Source organism: Gorilla gorilla, chromosome 9 (assembly GCF_029281585.2).
Source record: "Gorilla gorilla gorilla isolate KB3781 chromosome 9, NHGRI_mGorGor1-v2.1_pri, whole genome shotgun sequence".
NCBI lineage: Eukaryota > Metazoa > Chordata > Mammalia > Primates > Hominidae > Gorilla > Gorilla gorilla.
In genome coordinates, this window is record NC_073233.2 from 20,627,173 (window position 1) to 20,652,989 (window position 25,817).

The 25,817-nt window shown below is 46.6% G+C and overlaps 1 protein-coding gene across 1 annotated transcript in view; it reads left to right on the forward strand.

Moving 5' to 3' along the window:
• Nucleotides 1-25,817, forward strand: part of SPON1 (spondin 1) — a 286,962-nt gene that overhangs the window by 246,043 nt on the left and 15,102 nt on the right. Inside the window, exon 7 of the mRNA XM_019037489.4 lies at nucleotides 16,766-16,830. Within this exon, the coding sequence (XP_018893034.4) occupies nucleotides 16,766-16,830 (65 nt within the window). The remainder of the gene's footprint in view (nucleotides 1-16,765; nucleotides 16,831-25,817) is intronic.

Here is a 25,817-nt window from a genome sequence, read left to right on the forward strand (position 1 = left end):
TCATAAAGTCAAAAAATTGTTTAGCCAAACTATTTTAAGTCAGGGACTGTCCGCCTTTTATTTTCATTAGACTCACTAATCAAAAAGGCAAGCAGGGCCCATAGGAATTATATCCATTCCTGTTGCTGTTGTAACAAATTACCCACAAATCTGGTGCCTTGGGGTAACACAAATTGGTTCTCTTACAATTCTGGAGGTTAGAAGTCCAAAATGAGTCTTACAGGGCTGAAGTCAAGATATAAGCAGCGCTGGTTCCTTCGGGAGGCTCCATTGCACAGTCAGTGGCTGCCAGTCTTCCTTGGCTTGTGGCCACATCATTCCAGTCTCTGCTTCCATTATCACAGTACCTTCCCCTCTCCTTTGGTCAAATCTCCCTGTGCCTTTCTCTTGTAAAGACACTTATATTTAGGGCCTACCCTGATAATCCAGGACAATCTCCCCATCTCAAGATCATTAACAATATCTGCAAGGCCTTTGTGGACATATAATGAAGCATTCACAAGATCCAGGGATCAGGATGTAGATATTTTGGGGGGCCATTACTCAGCTTACCATGGCAATATTCGTTTCATTCATTTATTTAGTTATTTTTGTAGAGACGCAGTGTCACTATGTTGCCCAGGCTGGTCTCAATCTCCTGGCCTCAAGTGATCCATCTACTCAGCCTCCCAAATAGCAGGAACTTCAGGCACAAGCCACTACTCCCAGCTTTATTTCATTTATTAAGTGGTCCCTAAATGTAAGATTCCCTGAATTTAAATTTAGGCCATAGCTCTTCACAGTTTTGTATTTTAACCTTTCACTTTTGTGTGCCTTGAGGCCTTAGTATTTGTTTGCTTGCTTGCTTGCTGGCTTTTAAGCAAATTTAACTCTGACTTTCTATTGAAAATAACTCAGCCAAAACCCCTCCTCCTGCTCTCTGTCAGGGATGGATGCAGACCACTGACTTTTTCCAGGCCAGGCTTGGAAAGGGCTTACAGAGAGGTGCATTCTTTATTGTTCGCCCTCTCCTAACTACTGCCATTTATTGAGCACTTAATATGTGTCAGAAACTTTGAAAGCATTCTACATTTATTTACAGCTCATTTGTACCTTGGAACAGGCCTGTAAGGTAGATTATTATCCCCATTTTACCAATGAGAAAATCAAGGCTCAAAGAGTTAAGTAACATACCCAGGATTACACAGTTAAGCCACAGAGCCTCCAAAACCCAGCCTCTTAATACCATGCTCTTGCAAAATTAAATAATTCCCAAACCTGAGTAATGTATAGATCTCTTTTAAAGGGCAAATACAAGCTCACAAACATCCAAGGTTGAGTTATAAGGATTTTCATTATCATATTATTTAAATATGTGCAAAGATAACCAGATATGAACTCCTTATGCTTATAGCTCTCATAAGATGATAAAAACAAAATAGTGATACTAATAATAACACAGATAAAACTGCAAACACTTTAAATGCTAATTAAGAACATTGCTTTAATGTGATGGGTGATGCTGTTTTGCTGAAATTAAATGACTGCTCACAATCTTGATGCAATGCTGACCCTCGTAGCCTGGGTCCGAGTTTGGTATGCATACACCAGGGCCCTTTGGGCTAACTCAGTTCTCCCACTGTTCTTCCAGCCACTGACAACACATTGTTCAGGCAGCAGCACACGTATCCTTTGGGCTTTACCTAGTCAAAATGTCTTTGATTTGTTAACTCTGCTTTCCTTTTAGAACCCACTCTCTTTAGCAGAAGAGAGAACCCACTCTTTTTAGCAGCTGGGTTCTCTGGGAAGGAGACCTGCATCAAGATTAGAGTGCAGGAAGTTACCAAGGAATGTTCTTGGGAACCACAGCTGTGGGAGGGAGGGGAAGGAAGCAGGATGTGCAGAGGGAGAAGTTGAGCTGTGTCGCAGGCCCAACGAAGACCTCTACCAACCAACTCACTGGGCTGGGTGGCTCTTCAGAGTTGTCCTGCCTTGGGGACAAGAGCACTGACCTTTGTGCCCCTGGAGGATCACTGGATGAGGGTCACCCTGGAAGGAAGTGTGACCTCACATTAGGCTGTGTTATCTAGCCAATGCCAAAGAACTGACAGCTAAGAGCAACCTTTTACCATCATCCCTGCAGCTGGGAAGTAAGTCCTTCACTCCTGAAGAGAGATCTGGACAGAGTGTCACATTGTCTTCCACACTAATGCACAATAAAGTTGTGTAGGGCAACCGTGAGATGTGAAAACAAATGCATCCCAGCCACTGAACTGCCTGGTGATGCTTGACTAGATCGTTGAGGTGATCCTTAATATGTACACAATCTATTATTTTATTCTCACAAAAATATAAATATAAATGTTTAAATTCCCACAGAGAACTAAGAAGACTCTAACAACATATTTATAGGCCCCTAGAGGTCTTCAGAACCTACTCCAAGAAAGATGAAGGTTAGGAAGCTTCCACCCCAGTTACCTCTGCTGGGAATTGCTGCATATACCTGTGATATCTCCATGGTGTGACAATCACAAAGTTTTACGAATACTTCTTTGGGTGGCAGTAATCATGATGGACAGATCCTCTCACAATTCACATGTAATATTCGGGAATAAAAACTTGATTGAACATTCATTCAACATATTTGATCAGGCACATACTATGACATGGGTACTTTGCTAGACAGCTGGTGGGGAAGATACCTTTATACGAGTGAACAAATAATCATGGACAAAGAGGATCTGAGAGTCTTGGGTCATCAGTAAGCCTTTTCAGAAGAGGAGTGGCTTGAGGGGACAAGGGCAGGAGCATTCCAGACAGAAGGATCCAATGCAAAAGCATGAGCCTTTGGTGCCTGGGCATGACAGGTGATGTAGGAGATTTGGTCAAAAGGTGGGTCAGGCAGTAGTGAGAGGTCGCACTGACAGAAGCGGGGTGGAGAGCCTGCCAGTATGATTAAGTCATCAGAGGCACCTCTTTCATTACTATTCACCTGGCCCTGACTGATACCGTCTCATTTAACCTCCATGCACTGTGATTAACCCAGTAAGGAACAAGCTCCACAAGGGCAGTCTGTCTGGTCTACTGCCCTGTGATGGGAGCCCAGCACAGTGTCCGACCCAGAAAGGAGCTCATTGACATGTGTTTTACAGACAAAGAGTCAGGCTCAGAGAGGACAGCACTTTCCCCAAACTTGCGCAGCATATAAGTGACCAAGCCAAGAGCTGAACCCTCGGTCTGCCTATTCCACCATACCGCTCTTCAATTCCTGTTCCGTGAGCCACGAAAATAACTAAAAGAGGGTTTTCACAGTCAGAGAAACTTCTGTTACCATGGGAAACCTGGAAGAGAGGCCAGCCTGTGTGTGTGTCTGTGTGTGTGTGTGTCCGTGTGTGTGTGTGTGTGTGTTCTCAAATTCCTAGAACGGACACCCTTTAGTGTCTGCCACAACACAAAATTTCTCCTGTCATCTCCCAAATCTCTCCCCAAACCTCAAATATGTGGGGTACTCGAGAATGAAAAGGGTTAAGCTTTCACAGCTTAGGAGAGCTGTTACTTTGCATTTAAATAGCCGCATTTAAGAAAGCAGCATTCCCAGGATCCTTATTTGATACTAATGTGCTGAACACCTTAAGGCACACTTACTTCTCCCCCGTTCGGGTCACTTGGAGCTTCATTACTTAATAATTTCAAAGCTTTTTATGGAAATCAGTTGATAAAGGGAGATGATGAAGTGAAATGTTATTACATTTAAAGACCCAGCAAACTAGGCTGCCAGAATAACACCTGGGTCAGACATTTCTAAGTAAAGAAAGAGAAGGAGAAGGAGATCTTGGTGTGTGGATGAATTCTCATTTCTTTTGAAACTGCCGTTACTTTAAAGATACTCCTTGCCTAACAAAGCCTAACACTCTTTAAAATTGTCAAGTGATGAATTCATCAGCTATCTTATGAATTCTACCCCTGCCATGGCACTCTGTCCCTCTGCCCACCTTCCCAGCCGCTGCCTTGGCTCCAAGCCCATTGGGTCTAGAGGTCCGCCCTACTCTCCTCCACAGGCGGGGTCAGCCTCACACAGCGCCCACCTCAAAAGCCTTCATGACTAACCAGTTGAGAAAACCCTGGGAAACAGGCTTGGATGCGACCTTTTCTTTTTACTTTCCATTTTTCTTTCTCTCTCTCTTTCCTTCCTTCCTTCCTTCCTTCCTTCCTTTTTTCATGGTGGTGGTGAGACAGGGTCTCACTCTGTCACCCAGACTAGGGTGCAGTGGCACAATCACAGCTCACTGCAGCCTTGACTTCCTGAGCTCAAGCGATCCTCCCACCTCAGCCTCCTGAGTAGCTGAGTAGCTGGGACTACAGGCGTGTGCCACCACACCCAGCTAATTTATTTTTTATGTTTTATTTGTATTATTTGTAGAGATGAAGTCTCACTCTGTTGCCCAGGCTGGTCTCGAATTCTTGGACTCAAGTGATCTTCTTGCCTTAGCCTCCCAAAGTGCTGGGATTACAGGCATGAGCCACTGTGCCCAGCCGCCATTTTTTTTTCTTTTTTTTCTTTTTTTTTTTTTATTTGAGATGGAGTCTCGCTCTGTCACCCAGGCTGGAGAGCAGTGGCATGATCACAGCTCACTGCAACCTCCACCTCCCAGGTTCAAGCAATTCTCCTGCCTCAGCCTCCCAAGTAGCTGGGACTACAGGCGCATGCCACCACGCCTGGCTAATTTTTTGTATTTTTAGTAGAGACAGGGTTTTACCGTGTTAGCCCGGATGGTCTCGATCTCCTGACCTCGTGATCCACCTGCCTTGGCCTCCCAAAGTGCTGGGATTACAGGTGTAAGCCACCACGCCTGGCCCCAGCCTCCATTTTTTTAATGGCAATATATTCACATGGTTTGAAAATCAAAAGATATATAATAAGGTTACACAGTGACAATCCTCAGCCTTTTGCTTGCTCCCTGGTTACCTAGTTCCCTTCCCCTGAGGCAACTGATTTTTGTAATGTTCTTATATATCCTTCCAGAGATACTTTATGCAACTAGAAATATATACACACACAATTTTCTTTATCCTTACCACCCCTCTCCACAAAGGTAAATAGATTACACAAATAGATTACTATACAAACTGTACTGTAGTTTGCTTTTAACATTTAATATATCTTACAGATACTCTTACTTGTGACATGACTGTTTTAATGGTGAATCCAAAGACTATATAGCAATGTCTAAAAAAAAAAAGATTCAAAAGTATATACATGTGTGTGTGTGTGTGAGTTCTGTACATAAGTTATGATGTCAACTATGACAAACAAATGAATATTGCAATTGATGAAAGCTGCTGGGTAAGGATGGTGGGATTATAGGGTCATTCTTTTTGTTTCTCTCTCCTCCTACGCCGTGTGTGTGTGTGTGTGTGTGTGTGTGTGTGTGTGTGTGTGTGTGTGTGTGTGTGTGTGTCTCTGTGTGTGTGGCCAAAACATGGTTATGTTTTTAAATTCTAAAGACCTTATTTCAGTATGTGAGGTATATTTTCATTTTGGTAGAGTTCTTTCCTGGCCCTTTCATATGCATCAGCATCTGTTTCTTAAAATACTTGAGTCACTTTATTGGTGAAGGCTTCCTCCACCACTCTATTTAAAATTGCAGCATAACTCTCTCACCCCATCCTGGCCCTCCCCCTCACCCTTCCCGGCTGTATTTTCCCCGGAGAGCTAATCAGCACTGGACACACTGTGTAGCTGTTACGTCTGCCTCCTCCTCCGGAATGTAAGCTCCTTGAGGACAAGGATGGGTGTGTCTTCTGTTCAGGGCTCATTCTCCAGCACGTGGAATAGGCCTGGCACAGACTAGGGGCTCCATCTATCATTGCTGGATGAATGAGTCCTCACCATCAGCCCCAACAACCCAACCCACATGCTCTCTGGCTCATGCCTGTAACCACTAACCAGAGCACCTGCAGATAACCAGTAACCAGAGCATCTGCAGCTCTTTCCTCTGCTTCCCTTTTCCCTCCCCACTCTGGCAACTCTAGAAGACCACTCCTCCCTCCCAGGTCTGGATCTCACCTTAGGGATCCATTCCTGCAAGTGCACCCTCCCTCTCTCCTGCAATATGAGCTTATCTTCTATATTGGATTATACACTTGGACATACAAACTTGCCCTCATATCACACATCTTTCAAAAAATAATCACATGTCCTTCCTGCTACTGCCATTTTTCTCAACTCCACAGCCGACTTCTCAAAAAGCGCTGTCTGGGCTTGCTGGCTCCGCTGATTCACCTCCGTCTTTCCTGAACCTGCTTCCATTGTATTTTCAGTAGCGGCCAGTGGGGCAGCGGCGGCAGCAGGGAGCACATGGCGGGGGGCGGGGGGGGGCGCAGCTGGGCAGCAGTAAACAGAGGCCGCAGAGGTAGTGGGGTAAGCACAGGGTTTCTGAAGAGGCCCTGGGCAGGTCCTGGTGTCCTCCTATCTCTCTGGCCTTTGTACCTTAGTCTGCTTGGCTCTCCCCCATCCTCTCCTCTGCCTCCATTCACTCCCCAGGTAATCTATCCTGTGGTTTTAACTACCAGTCTCTATGCTGATGACTTGGAGTTTACATCTCCAGCCTGGACTTCTCCATTGAGCTCCGGCCTCATATATCTACCTTCCTACATGACACCTCCTTTTGGAGTCATCCTTGACCCCTCTTTGTTTTATACCTCACATCCAATCCATCAGCAGATAACGCCGAGCCGACCTGTAAAATATATCTGCATCCCATGCCTTGAACCCCTTCCATTGCTCTTCCCTGGCCCTATGTCGCCAGACACAGCAATGACCTCCTGCCTGGGGTCCTTGCTCCCCAGCTTGTCCCACTCCAGTTACTTTCCCAGAGCAGCCAGCAGGATCCTTTAAAAATGTGAATTAGGTCATACCACTCTTCTGCTCACAAACCCCTCAGCCATGTCCCAGTCCCATCACACTCCGAACAAGAGCCCCTAAACCCTCTGGGAGGACAGCCAAGGCCAGAGACTTCCTCTAGCTTATTATTAACTAATTGTTTAATTAACTAATTCATTATTTATCCCTTAAATATTCCCTGCATACCTCTCACAAGCCAGGCTGGTGCTGAGGATATAGAAGGGATGCAATGCGGCCCCTGCTCTAATGCTGGCTTCTGGGATGGGACCTGCCCTGGGATGGCAGTGGGGATGGGAATCATGGTTGAGGAGTGTCCAATACTGTTTCTTTTTCTTTTTTTTTTTTTTTTTTTGAGATGAAGTTCTGCCCTCGTCGCCCAGTCTGGAGTGCAATGGTACAATCTCAGCTCACTGCGACCTCTGCCTCCTGAGTTCAAGCAATTCCCCTGCCTCAGCCTCCCAAGTAGCTGGGATTACAGGTGCCCGCCACCATGCCCAGCTAATTTTTGTACTTTTAGAGATGGGGTTTCACCATGTTGGCCAGGCTGGTCTCAAACTCCTGACCTCAGGTGATCCATCAACTTTGGCCTCCCAAAGTGCTGGGATTACAGTGTGAGCCAAAGCACCCGACCCCCAGTGCTGTTTCTTGAAGACTACAGGATGTGTTCCCATGGGGTAGGGTTAGGGGCGCTGAAAGGGGCACTACCCTTACAGGTTGAGGCACCTCCAGTCAGATCTGGCCTGGCTCATGGGCTGGGCTTCCTCACAGCCCTTTCTGTTTGAAGGCAGACAGCCCTTGCTTGATGTTCTCTCCTGTTTGGATTTGGCATCACCTGCATGATGTTTGAATACCTTCTGCTGTGGCCCCCTTTTCCCTTCTTTGCTCTGGCCTTGGCACTAAGGTTTTTCTGACTGCTGAAGGTCAGGTAGAAGATGGGGAGGCGGACCATGGAAGAGCAGGTCCTGGGGGCTGGTGGGATGGGAGGCAGGCATGCCCCATCAGCCTCTTCTGCTCCTTTGCTCACTGATTTCACTCAGGAGAGCAGCAGACTTGTGTGAGCACTAAAAAGAACATAATAAAAATGCAGAAAATGAGGTTAAATCCAGGATGGTACTTCAGTTACCAAAGGACAAGCTAAGTAAATGCCGATGGCCAGTGCCAGCACACAGAAGGTCATAGGGTGATGTGAGTCCTCAGAGCTCCCACCCACCGGAGGCATCCCTTGGGCGGAGGGGCAGTGGGGCAGGCCCAGAACAGCTCTGATGATCCCTTCCTCTCTGGCTTCAGAAATGCCAAGCTGCTTCCACAAAACCATCTCAGGGGAAAATCATTATCTACGGACATTACGCAATTTTCCCATCGAAATTACAAGCTGTGTTTGAAAAGAAATAAAGAGAAATTGAATTTGAAATGCTTCTGTGCAAACGCATCATCTTCTAGTGGATCTGCTAATGGGCTTCAGATACTTTATCTGGCTCTAAAATAGTTGATCAGACAGCAGCTTGTGATGGTAGCTGCTTCCCGGGGAACGGGGCATAGAATGAGCACTTATGAACAGCCAGCCAGCCCACCTGAGCCAGGTTCAGAACCTGTGAGCTCTGACCACGGTTCCCAAAGTGGTCACTGTATGCTGTCCCTTCCCCTCCTCTACCTGGCAGTGCTGGCACGGCTCTATGCTGGGACTCTCACTGCTCCTCCAGCGCCTCCAGCTGACACCCAGGTCGATGAGTGTCACTTCACACTGCTCTGCCTCCATCCTAGGTCCAGGGAGTACCCACGGACTGGGCCTCGGAGGACACCAGCCCCTTCCTCATCACAGCCTCTCATTCACCCAACAAGTATTAGTTGAGCGTGTTCCCAACACAGATCTAAACACTGATAGTACAGCAGTGAGCAAAACAGACAAACACCCTCGCCCTCTTGGAGCTTCCATTCTAGCAGGGGGAGATAGACAATAAAAAGTAAATAAGGCAGGACATGGTGGCTCACGCCTGTAATCCCAACACTTTGGGAGGCTGAGGCAAGCAGATGGCTTGAGCCCAGGAGTGTGAGACCAGCCTGAGCAACAAAGCAAGACCCCATCTCTACAAATAATTTTAAAACTAACTGGGCATGGTGGTAGGCACCTGTAGTCCCAGCTATTTGGTATGCTGAGGGTAGAAGGATGGCTTGAGCCCAGGAGTTCATTCTGCAGTGAGCCATGATTATGCCCCTGTACTCCAGCCTAGGCAACAGAGAAAGACCCTGCCTCAAAAAAAAAAAAAAAAAAAAGTAAGCAAAATGCACAGTCAACTGGACAATGGCAAATGTTATGAAGAAAAGATAGTGGGATAAAGGAATAGGGATGCTGAGTCAAAAAGGGGGCAGGGACCTGCCTGGGACATCAAAGTCCTCACTGAGAAGCTGACATTTGAGCAAAGACCTGGAGGAAACAAAGGAGAGAGTGCTCTGGTATCTGGGAGAACAGCATTCCAGGCACAGGGAACAGCAAGTGCAAGGTGTGCCTGGCATGTTTACAGATACATAAGTCCAGGATGCCGAAACCCAGGTTGTGGAAGAGTAGTAAGAGAGGAGGCTCAGGAGGACAGGCAGACCATGGAGGGTGTAGGGGACCAGAGCAAGGTCCTGTCTGCTGTGAGATGCAAAGCCACTGGAGGATTTTGGCCAGAGGAATGGCATGATATGACTGCTGCATGAACAAGAGTCTGGAGGAAGGGAGGGGAGGTAGACAGACCTGCTAGGAAGCAACTGCACTCATCTAGCTGAGCGATGATGGTGGCTTGGATCAGGATGGAGGCAGGCAGGAGATGGAAAGTGGTTGGATCATGAAGATATTTTGGAAGTGGAGTTGACAGGGTGTGCCGACGGATCAGATGCAGGGCGGGAGAGAAAGAGGCATCCAGGGTAGATGGAACTGAAAGTACAGCATTGCCATGTAATGGGATGGGAAGAATGAAGGAGGCTGGGCTTAGGGAGGGGAAGATCAGGAGTTTGGTTTCAGGCACGTTGTTGAGTTTGAGATGCCACTTAGATACCCAGATGAAAATGTTGAGTGGCTGATATGCAAGTCTAGAGTCAGAGGCTAGTTTGCAATAGATTACAGCTTAGGAATCATCAGCATATACACAGTTGGCTTTTTAAGGCAGGGGACTAAATGAAATCACCAAGGGAGTGTGGATAAAAGAGAAGACCAAAGGCTTGAGCCCTGGGGCACTTCAAGCTTTAGAGGAAAGTGAATAGGAGTCAGTGAGGGAGACTGAGAAGGAAGAGTTGATGAAGTGGAAAGAAAATCAGAGGCAGCAAGTCCCAGAGCCAAGGAGAAAGCTTTTCAAGGCAGAGGGAGTGAGTGACCAGCTGTGTCAAATACTGCTGAGGGGTCACAAGAGCTGAGAGCTGGGCACTGACTTTGGCTTTGGCATGGAGAGGTCACTGCTGACCTTGACGGGAGCAGTGAGTCTGCTGTCAGAGGAGAGGTGAGTCTCAGTTGCCTCACCTGAGAAATGGGGACACCCTCCTGCCTTCCTCAGAGAGCAGCAGTGCAGACCATGGGCAAACTGCAAAGTGCCACCAAGTATGAGCTGTTTTATTTATGACCTGAGAAGCCCAGAGGCTGTTGAAATGAGGGGAGGCTACTGTTGGGCACAATTGGTTTTAAAGATGCTTACAGCCCCGTTATCACCTCATAAAATGGCTCATTTCCTGCTGCTCATCACCAGAACACTCACCCAGGCATGAAAAAGTTACCTTCAGAGGTAGAAGCTGTCAGGATGGATATTTTTTATGCATGGCAACTGGGAAAGAGAAAAAGCAAATAATGGGGCCAAATAGTGCTCACCGGGGTCTCCACGCAAGATTCCAGACACTGCTCTCCCAGAGGGAACCCCAGTGAGCCTGTGCCTCAAAGCAAGGGCTCCTTGGAGAAAGCCACCAACCAGGGTCAGCTGTGCTCTCACTGCAAAATGAGCAACATGGGGGAGGGAGGAGAGAAGGATGGAGAAGAAGGACAGTCAGGGAAAGTGGAAAGAATGTGAGTTTGGAGTCAGATACACATGTGTTGGAATCGTGGTTCCTGTGTGGTCAGCAAGTGACCTGACTTCTCTGAGCCTCAGCTTCCTCATCTGCAGTAGACAGCATGATAGCTATTTCCAAAGCTTTCTGTAAGAAACAAGCTGTTGAATGGGGGAATGCACACTGTGTGTGTGGCTTCGTATCACTGCATTTGCAATTAGCGGCACTGGGTTTTCCCCTGTTTAGTAGCAGACAGTTTTTCTTCAGCCCATGGAGCCTGTGCCTCCCCGGCTTCATCAAAACCGGTCGTCAGAACAGCAGTAACTTTCAGTGTTGTGAACATGGTCTGATAGTCTTCCATGTGTGGCTGTGATATGCAGAACTGAAAGTAGGCTAGGACGTGCCCTTAAGAGCAGCAGAAGTAGGAGGGGTGGGCCTGGTTCTCCTGGGCCACAGTGTGCACTTTCAGGCCCCCTCTGCCTGGGTTCATGGTGGCAACGGGTGTGGCCTCTAGAATCAGACTGAGGTCTAAACTCTAGCTCAGCCAGTTAACTAACTGTGAAACTAATTTGGCCAAATAAATGTGTTTCTGAGGATTAAAAAGTATATATCCACCTTGCAAATGTGTTGTAAGGATTAAATCAGATGCTATCTATTAGGCAATTTGCAAGGTTAGCAAGATGCTTAGCACATGAAAAATAAATAATTATTGTTTTATTATTGTTGCTGTTTCCACCTGTTTCTATTCCTTTCCCTCTCTGATCATGGATTGCATCCCATTTCTCTTCCCGTGGGGAGGAGAGATGGTAGGGGCATCAGGCAAGGTGGCCAGGCTGACTCCACACTGAGGTCTGAGCCTCAGTGCTACCAGCAGCAAAGGAATGTTTAGGATGAGGAAATGGCTTGTGGTTCAGGACTGGAAGACAAAGTCAAAAAGTTAGGAAGAAAGGGGCAGGGGGAGGTGACAGACTCTGGCCTTCTGCTGTGGGCACAGCTGGGATGTGTGGAGCTCTTCCTCCTTGGGTGGCTGGCTCTGGAGTGCAGAGGAGGGTCAGCGTGGGGTAAGATTGGTTCAGACACCAGCCCCGACCCTAGACTCACAGTCTTACTCTCTGTTCTGCTCAGACCACCCTGTTTATCTCCTGGTATTGATGTAATTGCTGCCTCCAGAACAGATCTGTCCCAGATCTGTTTTCATTCCACATGAACCTGCTTCCCTCCAGACCTGACCTCAGCCCACGGCCTGTTAGGAGGGGATATGCTCTTCCCATTTGGTACCAGTAACTGTGAGGTACAAGTACAGCTGTTATATCCCCACAATATGCTTACAAAAGCAAAATGGAAGATGAATATGAGTGACCTGTAGTATCTTTGGGTTTTTTCCTGTTTTAATTGGTATGTCTTTAGAAAAGTGTTGGCATCATCCAAATGAACCATGAACGATGGATGCCCTGACACACTTTGTTTGAAAAGGGTCCCATGGGAGCTGAGAAGGGGCTCTAAGTATTCTTGAAAGTTCCTGTCTGTGCCTTAGAGACTTGTTAAAATAAGCTTTTCATTTAAGTCTGAAGTGTGGGTTGCTTACTCTGAATTTAAGTCCTTCATTCTTCAGAATGTGAAATGCCCAGGGCCCTAGTGCCCCCATCCAAGCTACATAAGCCTTCCATCATATGCTCCCTGAGACTCAGAGCTTGGCTTTCAATGGAGGGGAGTTCTCCTGAGGCTTTGTGGCTTTGTATCTGCAACTGTGTGCTCCAGTCTCTGTACTCAGGCAGCGCAAGTCAATTCTGATACGAACTTAGCCTGAATGTAAGTAAGAATAAGAATGATCAGTAATTTTTGTGGAGCACCTGCTATGTGCCAGTCTCTTCATTGCCACATTACATGAGTTGTCATTTAGTCCCCCTAACAAGCACATGCAGAAGATCCTCTTTTTACCCTATTTCACAGATGAGAAAACTAAGAGAGGTCACAAGACTTGCCAAAAAACAGAGTTTGGCAGGGCACGGTGGCTCACACCTGTAATCCCAGCACTTTGGGAGGCCGAGGCGGGCAGATCACTTGAGCTCAGGAGTTTAAGACCAACACGGGCAATGTGGCGAAACCCCATCTCTACAAAAATACAAAAATTAGCCATGAGTAGTGGTGCACACCTGTAGTCCTAGCTACTCGGGAGGCTGAGGTGGGAGGATTGCTTGAGCCCGGGAGGCTGAGCCTGCAGTGAGCTGAGATCATGCCACTGCACTACAACCTGGGTGACAAAGTGAGACCCTGTCTCAAAAACAAAACAAAAACACAGAGCTAGTAAATGGTACCATTAGCATATGACCTCAGGTATGATTCCAGAGCTTATGCTTCTCAACTATGCTACTTTCCTGCCTGCTGGATTCATAAACATTAAAAAGATGGATAGTATCCCGTGTGCCCTAAATTGAGAACATGGGCACATACACATCCTTGCTGGGAGTAGAAATTAGTACAGACATTTGGAGGGCAATTTGGTAGGGCCGACCACAGTTTTAAATTTGCTTCACATTTTGATCACTCCTATGACTCAATGACACAGGAATCCTTGGATGTATGAGCAAATAAATACGTACATGAGTCTTCATCACAGCATCATTTATGAAAACAACTAAATATTTACTAATGGTGCCAGTGGAATCAACTAGAGAACATCCCCTGCTACATAACTCTCTGCATACATCAAAGAGAATGGTGTGGCTTTGCTTTTCCAACCATCTACTGAGCGGCCGTGGGCATGGTGATATGGCCATGAATGAGCAAGATTCTCTCTGATCCTATAGAAGTTAAGTTCTACCAGATAACTTGCTGCTTCAACAAAAATATCTAGCTTTTTAAATAAATGTGGTAGAATGCTCCTGCTTTCTTATCTCATTTAACTCAAATGATCACCAAAAAAGAGAACGATAAGCTGTTGACCCTGCAGATGTTGTGTAACCACTAGATGAAAAGATTGACAGCAGGAAGCTGTCATGCCCACACATATGGTCCCACCATCCTTGGAGCCTCCATAGGTCTAAATGGAGTTTCATCACCATAAATAAATGGTAATGTAGGCTCCAAACTGTATTTGTGGAGTCATACATTTGATCTTGGCCAAAAGGCCAAGAAGCAATATTGTGTGTGTGTGTGTTGTGTGTGTGTGTGTGTGTGTGTGTGTAGTTATATATTACAAAAGCAAAATCACTATATCAGCTGGGACCTGTAAACCAGAATTTAACTGTAAAGCAAGGTGAATCTGCATGGCCAGCTAACTTGGCAGCCACCTTCACTCCACCCACATTGATTTTATTTTCTAGTGAAATATTTCTTCAAGAGCAAACGGATTGTCATCAGACAGTATCTCATTACCAGGATCTGATATCTTGGATTTCCTTTTTCTAAGTCTTGACCTGGCTTGCCATAATTTGAAGATATCCAACATTTTAAAAATCAAAAAAGAGAGCTAAGATATATAGTATATAGTGTACATAGTATGTAGTACGTACTGATGGAAAGTTTCCCGTGATATGATATTAAGGAAATATTTTAAAGTCATGGTACAGAACAAGATATTCAGTATGACACAGATTTGGTGGGAAAGCTAAATATAATGCATGCACACACACACACACATCCTTACATGTGCATCGTAGAAGATCTGGAAAGATACACACCATGCTGTAATATTCTGGAAACGGAGAAGGAGACAGAAGGCAGGGTTGCTGTTGAAGTAGACTGTGTTCAACATTTACATTGTGAGTTTCTGCGATGCTGAAATTTTCCACAATGTGTGTATTATTCTGGAATTAAAAATCAAAGAAAAAAAAGTGGAGCAGAACTAGATGATGAGGACCACAGAAGCAAAACTCAGGAAGTAAGAAATTGTCATGGAAGTTGCGAGGAGCCTTTGAAGGGTTTTGGCAGGAGACAGATACGGTCAGATTTGCAGCAAGTGGAGGATGAATTGGGGGAAGCAAGAAGATACTGGAGATGGGGTGGCCAGAGGGGAGACTGTGGAAGGAGGTGAACACAGGAATCCTCAGCCTGACTGGTGTCGAGGGTGAAGGGAGCTGCTGGTGTTTGGCACCCGGCTCAGGCACGCCTGAGCTGTGCCTTCAACCCAGGCTGGGCTGCTGGAGGAGGAGCAGGACTCTGAGGTCAGAGGAAGGGCTCAGCCATGAGGCATATGAGATGACTGGAGGAAAACCAGGTCTGGGGAGACACGGAGCTGGCACTCAGGAGACAGATAGGTTGTGTTCCATATATGACTTCATGATAAACAACTTCTCGATCATTCAACAGATATTTCTTAGGAGGGAAGAAGGGATACACTGTAAACAAATAAATATATTTTGCATGAGAAATGTAACTACTCTGTTGGGAAATGCTTTGCCTGCAGACATGTGAATTTTGGGGTGTCTGTGCATCCCAAGATTTTTTTCATCTGATGGAAAGAGGGCACCCCGGGGAGCCTGAGCCTAGGAGGAGGCTGCAAGCTTCCTGGGTGGCTCACCGCTGCTGCCCTGTCCTTGTGGGCCCTTCCCCTCACCCAGGACTGACTGTAGGAGCCCAGACCACGCTGGGTCTGGCTAAGCCACCTTCCTCTGCACCACCACCAGCCAACAGCCCCTTCCTGCATGGTAAATGGGAAGCCATGGACCAGAAAGCTTGTTATAACCTCTGGGCCTGAGCCTCAGAGACACCACTGTCCTCCTTCCTTTCAGTTTCCATGGGGCTGTGGGATTTTCTGGGCAAGGTACCCAACCAGGGAGAAGGTCACAATGCATTCTAACTGCATTCTAGGCACCTGCTGCCAGGCACGACTCTAAGGACTGTAGCCTTGTCGCTATGAGCCAGCCAAGCAAGTCTCTTCCCCTGGAACTCAGGGATCTGTTCAGTTGGCAACAAAACCCTTCCTTCCCCAGCTGGTGACATTCTGGAGTTTTCCACACACAATGGACTATTGTGTCTGAGCACTGCTGGGCCCAGGCCAGGGAAAGGGGCCATACAGGACCAGCTGACTCCACTCTAGGGAAAGCCCCCAACCAGAGCTGAACTTGGACCTGTGGAGGCCTCCAGCCTTGCAAAGATCATGGCACCCCTCACCCGCAGTGTGTAATTGAAAATAAAAACCCAACCAAACCTCAAAGTTGAGCAAAATCAACAAAGTTCTGATTTTTGCCCTGTGATGACCATTCAGTGCTTTCCTTCAAAATGTTAATTATCAAATTATTCCTCAAAAAATTACTTTAGTTTCCCCAGTTATCCCTAAAATAACTTTATGGTGCTTTATTCACCATCCAAAGCAAAACAGAGCCAGAGAACCTGAGGGGCACCACGGGTGTGGGGCCTTGGCTTTGTGCTGGCCTCCTCGTCCAAGGGAGTCTGATCCAGCGCATGGGTCTCACCAGCAGGACAGGCGTTGGGGGGACAGTCCTCAGGGCCAGGTGTTAGCCACATTGCAGCTCCTGCTGACCCAGCTGGCCTGGAGCAGGCCCCACTCAGTTGCTGGACGCAGAGCATGGCTCTGCCCTCTGGAATGGACATGACATGGGACTCTGGCCAACCAAGGCAGAATCCAGGCCAGATCTCTGCTCTAGTGGGGAAGGGATGGGCTGAGCTGGAAACCAAAGGTGTGACTCAGTGGCCCTTCAGTGTCCAGGACATACCTGGACACTCAGTCCCCTCTCCCGGTATCACTGAGGCCCCAGGGTTCCCCCATCCCAGAGAGAGGTGGCTGTACACCCAGGCAGGAAAAGCCCCAACAGCAGGTGAGGGAGTGGGGGTGAATGGTGTCACCAAGTCAAAGCCCTATTGTTCCCATGAGCCCAGCTCTGTTCACTAAATATTTGTGGTCCTTTTTTGCAGAGTGATGAGGTCCTCACCGTCATCAAAGCCAAAGCCCAATGGCCAGCCTGGCAGCCTCTCAATGTGTAAGTATCACAAGTCCCTTGCCTGGCCTGTCTTATCCTAGCCCCTTCTCAAAGCCACCTACCTAATGGCCACCACATACCAGCTATGCTGTTAAAGTTAGCACTACTTCTCAGTTAACAAGCAGGCAAGATGCTTTCTATGTGCAGAGCATCACACCTGCCCCATCTTTTCAAGGATGCAGGCTCAGGCTCTGTTTTCCCCCAATGGCTTTAATACCACAGCCAGATGTGACGGCTTTAATACCAACTCAGATGTGATGATTAACTGTTCTGTGTTCACTCATGCTCTCAGCCACAACAGACCAAACATGCCCTCACCCTCAGAGCACACAGGTGTACTCATGCTTAGCCAGTCTGATGTGTGGAAAGCCAGATTTACCCTGGGTTCCATTCTCAGTCCCGTTTCTTTTCTGTCTCCTCTATCCCAGAGAGATTTTATCTGCCCTTGAGTCAGGTGACCAAGGGTATGCTGACAGTCCCCAAAACTACCTCCTGCCAAATGGATGGACACAGTGGTATATCCGTCAGGTTTTTGGACACCTCTCCATGGATGGTCCACCTGGACCTTAAACTCATCATGTCCAAAATGGGTCCCATCACCTTCAAACAAACCTGCTGTTCTCCATGTGGAGAAATATTGAAAGTACAGTGAGTGTCAAAACCCTGTGGATTCTGCCTTCTGGGCAGCTCACAGATCAGTCCTTACTTGATTCTCCTCCCCTTCCTTCAAGCCATCACCCTTTCTCACCTGGACCACGTCACCTTTTTCCTTTGCTGTAGTCTCCCTCAGTCCAATTCCTCATCCACAGTTACTAGAGTGATCTTTTAAGAATCCAAATACTGGCGGGGCGCAGTGGCTTACGCTGTAATCTCAGCATTTTAGGAAGCCAAGGCGGGCAGATCACGAGGTCAGGAGATCGAGACCATGCTGGCCAACATGGTGAAACTCAGTCTCTACTAAAAATACAAAAATTAGCTGGGTGTGGTGGCACGTGTCTGTAATCCCAGCTATTTGGGAGGCTGAGGCAAGAGAATCACTTGAACCAGTGAATCAGAGGTTGCAGTGAGCTGAGATCGCACCACTGCACTCCAGCCTGGTGACAGAGCAAGAATCCGTCTCAAAAAAAAAAAGAATCCAAATCCTCCAGCCAGCCTGGGCAACATGGCGAAACCCTGCTTCTACTAAAAATACAAAAATCTAGCTGGGTGTGGTGGCGCATGCCTGTAGTCCCACCTACTCAGGAGGCTGAAGTAGGAGCATCGCCCGGGTCCAGGGAGTCAAGCAGCAGTGAGCCGTGATCGCGCCACTGCACTCCAGCCTAGGTGATGGGAATAAGACTCTGTCTCAACAACAACAAAAAAGAATCCAAATCTGTTGTGTCCTCTCCTTCTTCATCCCTCTGTGACTTCAATTAGTCTCAAGATCAAGTCCACACTCCTTAGTTTAGCGTGCGCAGGTGGGCGGAACACACGTCAGGGTTCGTCTCTTGTCCTCCCCACGCTGCACCTCATGCAGGCCACCCCGAATCCTGGGCAGTTCCTTGAACAAGCTTTGATTCCGCTCATCCTTTAAAGATGCAAGGCCTGGAGCAGAAGAAGCTCCCAACTGACCCCCAGAAGATGGTTTACGAAGAAGCCTTGGCCAGCCCCTCTAGGGAGTAGTCTACATCCATTAACACCAGTATTGAAGACAGCAACAATGTGAGGAATGTGTGAGATGCTGCTCAGTGGGAGAAAAGGCGAAATCCACAGGATAGGAAGGGAGGAAAGTGCTAGACATTCAAAAGGAAGACGCCCCAGGATAGGGCAGCGGGAGTGAGGGAGGAGGCACACTCATAGCTGACTGCCTGGGAGCAGGGAAGCTACAGCGAGGCATCTGATACCTGCTCATTTAACCATTCGGCAAACTAATGGCTCATCCCCTACTGTGCGCCAGCCCTGCACATGCAGTCCTAGCTCTCTGGAACACTCAGCCAGAGAGGAGACAGACAACAGACCAAGTTGGGCCACTCCAGGTTTTCCCTTTGCATAAGTCCAGGCAGCACCATATAACCTGAATATATAAAATATAATGTCATCATGGCAGCCTTGTATACTCCAAGGGGATAAATGTTAGGGTGAGGAATGGCTCTGGAGCCTCAGAGCAGGGGCAGAACCCTCTCCTGCTGTGTGCAGGAGGGACATGGGGCTGTGCCTGGAAGGTGTTCCTTGCCCTGGTCAGGACTGGCCCAGGCGTGGGTGGAGCTGAGGCTCTGAGTGGAGGCCTGAGGAGGGAAAGAGAGACTAGCACTCAGACAGCTGGCCCAGCGCAGCCCAGCTGGATGCATGGAGGCCTTTTCTAGCCTGCTCTGAGCTCTAAGCCTTACTCTGGATCCTCCCTAAGGAAGCTCACACCAGGGCAGGAGAAAACCCACCCAGCCCAGGAAATGCCTTGCCCTCCAAGGAGAAGCAACACGAGGCAGGGCCTACCCAGGGCACTCTCCTGGCAGGTGCACCTTTGCCCATCTCATCCCTGTCCTACCAAAAAACAACGATGTGAATTCACAAAAGCCCTTGGTGCCCTTTGCATAATTAACATCAGTTACCAGTCAGGTCACCCTGAATCTCCTTACTCTGCTGTCTCTTCAGATTCTCCCAGTTCCTTGGCTCCCAGAACCTATGTGTGAAGAACCCCTCACTTCTGGTCCTCTAAGTGGGCAGGGGATCAAAGGCAGGTAGGGGTGGGGAGAGTTTGTGGGTACCAATTTTTACACCATTAAGGAGTCTTTATACCAGTTTTCTCTTGAGGAGCCTGGGCTTAAAAAGATGTAAACTACAAATCAAAGCACATTCAGGAAAGAGATAGGAAGGGAGGGAGAGAGGAAAGAGAGAGCAGTCCTTTTACCTTCAGCATCCCCTTGGGTCCAAGTAGGCGCTGACATTTATTATCCCTTTTAATCCTAATAACCATGAGGTAGGTATTGCAATGTCCATTTTACCAATGACCAAACTGAGACTCAGAGGTCCTATGACAGCAAGGGTGGATATAGAATGCCAACAGTACCCAGCTGATTCTAATGCCTGTGCTTTTCACTATAACACGATCCTTCCAATTAAGTAACAATTCATTCATTTTCCCATGTTTAAATTAATCAAGACATATATACCTGCCAATGAGCCTTCTGATTGGCATGAAATTAACAATGTGACCACACCAAATGGTCTCACACCTACCCCAAAACAAACAAAATCTTACTTTCACTTACCCTGTATCCTATCAAGGAGGATTGAAACATCCTTGATAGGAGGGTCCCCCCAAAAAAAGTCCTGTGAAAGGTGCTTAGGGCAACTGTGGTGAGCACAGCACAGTTCCTTATGGAGATTACAATTCAGTGGGGAGAGATATTTACTAAATGATCACACAAATAAATGTGACATGTCTATGAAGGAAAGGCATAAAGTGCCATGAGAGTGCCTGGGGGTTAGAGATAGCTTCCCCCTAAAAAGGCAATGAAGCTAAGATCTAAGGAAGCAGTAGGAGTTAACTAAGCAAAGAAGAAAACAAAGGGGAGAACATTTTAGAAAACCTGGAGAGACCATCATGTATCTGCAAAGGCCCTGTATGAGGAGGGAGTAGAGTATGTCTAAGGCACTAAAAGGCTTTGGTCTAACTAGATCCAGAAATCAAAGATGAGTTTGGTGTGGGGCCAAGCCATGTAACATTTGAAATTTTTTATTTGAATTTTTGCATTAAAAGTCATGAGTAAGACCAGGTGTACTGGCTCACACCTGTAATCTTAACATTTTGGGAGGTGGAGGCAGGAGGCTCACTCGAGCCCAGGAGTTTGAGAACAGCCTGGGCAACAAAGCAAGACCCCCATCTCTACAAAAAATTTAAAAAACTAGCCAGGCATGGTGGCATGTGCCTGTGGTCTCAGCTACCTGGGAGGCTGAGGCAGGAGGATCACTTTAGCCGAGGAGGCTGAGGCTGCAGTGAACCATGCACTCCAGTCTGGGTGACAGAGCGAGACCCTGTCTCAAATAATAATGGCAAATCATTGAAGGGTTTTAAGCAAAAGGATGACATGATCATATTTGCATTAAAAAATAAAAAGCAATAACAGCACTCGGCCCCTGTGTGAAAGGGTAGATGCGGGAGCCCAGTGAGGGGGGCTACTTCAGAAAACTGGAGAGAATTAACTGTGACTTCACTAGGATGGTGGTGGTGGCGGAAAAGGAGAGAGGTACAGAGATGTGTGAGGCACGTAGGAGGTAAAATCAACAGGCTGTGGCGATAGGTGGAGTAAGGAGGTGGAGAAAGAGCAGTCAAGATGTTTCCCATGTGTCTGGCTGGCATAACGAAAGAGTGGTGAAGCCACTCACAAGGCTGAAAACGTTAGATGAAGTTCAGTGGGAAAGATCATGGGATCAGTTCTAAGTGTAAGCTGTTAAGATGTATTCAAGATTTCCAGTTAGAGGTGTTAAGTACATGGTTGGCTAGACAGCTCTGGAACTCAGGGCAAGAATTCTGCACTGAGATCTAAAATTGGGAATCCTCAAGGAATGGGAGACAATGCCAAGGGCATAAGAATAGGAATCAAGGGCTTAGGACTGAGTTCCAAAGGTCTCTACTATTGACTGTTGAGGAATCTTGCCTGCAGAGGACACAGCAAAGGAGCAGCAAAGAAATTGGTAAGGAAGCTTGGTACCGAGAAAGCCAGGGGAAGAAAGTGTTTGAGGCGGGTGGTTGGCTGTGCCCAGTGCAGCCGAGAAAACAAGAAAGATCAAGGCTACAGGAAGCCCTTTGGGTTTATCGACAGGAAGGTCATCAGTGACCTTACAGAGAATCCTTTCTGCTGAGTGATGAGGGGGAAAAACAGCCCGGAGCAGGTGAGCTGTGAACAGAGCATGAGGTTACGGAGGCAGCAAGTACAGACCACTCTTCTGTGAAGTTTGCTATGAAAGAAGAGAACCTGGCTCCAAGGGGATGAAAGAGTCAAAGGAGCACTTTCTTTTTCTTTTTTAAGATGGGAGAGACTTTCTGGAAAACTGAAATGAGTATTTTGGGACACCTTCCCACATTTCACCTACCCCTCAGACTTCCTGAGGCCCCAGTGGAACAAAATTAATTGATGGCAAACACTCAGACCTCCCAAACACCCAAAACCTCTGCACTCGGCGCTACTGGCTTGTTAAGGGAAAGGAATTTTCCTTTGATTTTCCCATACCCCAGTCTCCCCTTTCCTCTTCCAAATCTCATTAGGAAGTCAAATTAGGAAGCCTACATGCAGCCAAGTTTTGTTTTGCAGAAACAGCCTTGCCTCTCTTTGCTGAGCCTGCCTGATTGAGGTTAATGGGATTCCAGCCTACCTCGGCCCAGTGGAAAGCCAGGGTGACCTACTTTGCAAGGTCCTGCCCGTTGAAACTGACTTGTTTTTCAATGATCTGCATCTTTATCCCCAGGACCACTTCTCAAAGGACAGCCATGAATGAGCAAATTAGCTGCTGACTTGTTCAGCTCAATAAATCAAGCTGTGGCTCCGACAGCCCAGGGTGCAGGTAGAGACAGGAAAGGCAGACTCTGAACAAAACCCACATCCTTTCCTAGTTCCTCCGGTGCCTAAGTAGAAAATGCCCAGATTTCCTACAAATCAATTCTGAATGTCCATCATCCAGTTCCTCCAATTGCATCTGAATGCTAAGAATTACTGGAACTTTTACAAATAACTTTTATTTCCTTCCTTAAAATGAATCCTGCAAACCACTGTCACCACCTTAAATTATTCCCAGCCACTCTGCCGGATTAACATTGATTAGACAAAGGTCGTGTTTGTGAGGCCAGTGGAGTAGAGACATGGTCACCTTCTCCAGAAATCCAAAGCCATGCTCCCCAGGAGGCCAGAGATTTCCCTTAAATTGGGCCGGAAGAGTCAGGGCTCTCCCTGCCTCCTGCAACACCTGCACAGGTCCATCGATGTCCTCGGGATGCTAAAGGAAGACGGGCTTTGGACAGAGAAGCAGGTGGTAGGTCTAAGCGTCCAGATGGACCTGGAGTCCTAGATGCCTCCTGGTTATAAACACAGCGTTTTCCAACGTTGCAGGAACCTCCCTCAAACCTTTCTCCACACACACCCCTGCAGAACTTCAGCCTAGTGAATGGCTTGGGCGCCCTCTCGTGGCCAGATTGAGTTTTTGCAACTCTGAAAATTCAGATTATTGAAAACTCAGGACGAGAGACAACACAGCATATGAGTGTTTTAGGAAACCCTCCTGAGTCTCACTGGTGTGGATCTGTAATTTAGGAGGAGATGGTAAGTCTCTAGAAGCAGTATCAAAATCCTTTCTTACCTCTTTTCTTTTATGGTGTTTTGGAACATTTTGTTTGGAAAAGTTGAATGAGAAAAAATCAACCTCTACCAAGCCCTGTTATGTGTCCCTCACAATGATAAGCAATTTTCTCACAATAAAACCTTGGGGTAGGATGATGATGCTCCCATTTGGCAGATGTAGTAACTGCAAAGAAAGGTGAGGTGGAAGCCCTCATCACATAGCTATTAAATAAACAGCTGATTCGAATCCAGCTCTGACTGTCACCAATGCCCTGGGTTTTTTCCTCCACACCATGCTGCCTCTCCAAATGTAGAAAAAGGAAACATTTCTCTGGGTCTTCATATCTGATGTGAATTGTCTGTTCATAACTTTTCTTTACCTAGTGGGATCATTGTCTTTTTCTACATATTTGGATTAACTCTGTAGATGATATAGATATTAACACTTTGTCAGTCACACTCAATGGAGACATTTTTTGCCAGCATGTCATTTTTCTCTCCAATTCAGTACTGCTGTTTTCATTTTACAGAAGGTTTTCATTGATAGATAATTCAATTCTTTTCTTTATAATTGCTTTTATTGTTTCAAAGTTGAAAAAAATTAATATTTCTCTAGTAGATCTGAAAGCTTTATTTTTTTCTATGATCTGGTTATTTTCTGTTTGGCTCTGGGTCTGTTTTTTTCCTTGTGTGGTATATTAAATGTGAATCCAGTATTTTCTTATGACACTTAACTTAGCCCAAGCCCACTTGTTGCACAATCTTTTCTTTCCCCCTAATTTGAAAAGCCTGTTTTGTATAGTCCTCATCTATAGTTTCTGGGATCTCCAGTCTGTATTGCTGATTTATACTTCTATCTTATCTGAATATCACGCTATTTTGTCTATCATGCTTTATCATATACTCTGGTATATCGTATGGCTAGATCAACTCTCTGCTAGAAAACGGATACAAATCTAAGTCCCAGGTAGAAAGATGAAACCAAATTAACAAAATATATCTTGGAAGACATGGCATGTACAAAAGCATAAAAATTTTTATGACAGTTTGAACAAATTAAAGCACTCCAGTCCTATCTAGCATTTTCTAAGGAAAACTCATATAGATTCTTATTCATTTAATTATTTTTATTATAGAATAAATACTTTGAAGTGATGCTTAATTAAATTTGAAGGTCAAAGGAAATACAAGAGCTCCATGTTCATTTCTTAGATTAAGTCATTTACTTCAACAAACATTTGAAGAGAATCCATGGCATGCCAAGTTCTAAGCCAGACATTGGGATATAGCTATGAACACGGCAGAAATGGTCCTCACTCTATTGGAACCTGAAGGGAAAGGCAGATATTAACAAAAAATCCCAAAGCAAGAGTGAGTTCAGCATGCTATGGGGAGGTAGAATAGGAGTTCTAAGCAATCTGGGGAGAGGTCAGGAAATACCTCCTCCAGGAAATGTTACATAAATGGGGTCAAGGAGGGATTCTCCAGTCAAGGATAAGAGAAAGCTGCAGGGCATATCTGAAGATGCTATCAAATTGTTCTCAGGCCCTTATAGATTCAGATTTACTCTATCACCCAAGATAAGTCAGCCATGTGACCTCATAGTCAGGAATTGGCCGCCCCACGTTTCCCACACCTTGAAACACTTACCAGGGTCTAGAGGGTACCTCGCTTCAGCTACAGATTTGGATACAACAGATTGGGCCAAAATGCATTTACTGAGAATGATTTCCACAAGGCCTTGGTCTCAGATGGTTACATCCATTGGCTGGGCAGGTTTCAGGGTAATGTGTTAGGGTGGCAGTTGGTTTGGTTTCTACAGCTCTGGATTAGAACTGGTTTTGTCCCCTTAGATTGTCATTGTGAATAGTCACCCATGGGGTACAGGATATGAATGACTAATCTGGCCCCAATCACCTACTTAGGAAGACAGGAAGGCAATAGATGGAGCGGTCAGTCTCTATGACAATGGAAGAGGAAACCTGCCTCCCAGGGGACTGCTGGACCACCCCAGAGGACAGCTGCACCCAGGTGCCAGTGCTGTCTGCTCAGCAGTTACTAGAAGGCAGACCAGAACCCCGTCCTGTGAGTCCCTAGGCGAGGTAATGCCACACCTCCATAGACTGCAATCCTTGTGTGAACCAGGTCTTTAAAGAAGCTGCTAAAATCACTGACCTACATGCCAGAAAATGCACGTGGGAAAAGGAAATTAAATCCCCTGATTTGTGCCTAAGTAGCTGATGATGTCATTGCAATACTTTAGCAGTTTATAAAGACTTCCTAATAAAGCATCTCATTTGATCCTGACAGCAACACTGCAGGTATGTATTGCTAGATGAAGATATTGAGACTTGAAGAGGGTGAGCAACTTGCCCAAGATCTAAAGCTAGGAAGTGGAGGAGTTCAAGTCATCATATGCATATTTGTTCAGTCGGCCCACTGGACACCTAGGTCCTGGGGTACAGCTATGAAACACAGAGTTCCTTCAAGGAACTCCCAGTCTAAGCTGGGGAGAGGGAACGGTGAGGAAGTGATTACATTCATGGGGTCTGGCTATGGAGACCTGCACAGAATGTGGGAATCCAGCGCTATGTACTTGCCTCAGCTGAAGGCAAGACCTGCGCAGAGTGTGGGAATCCAGCGCTATGTATCTGCCTCAGCCGAAGGCAGGCAGAAAGG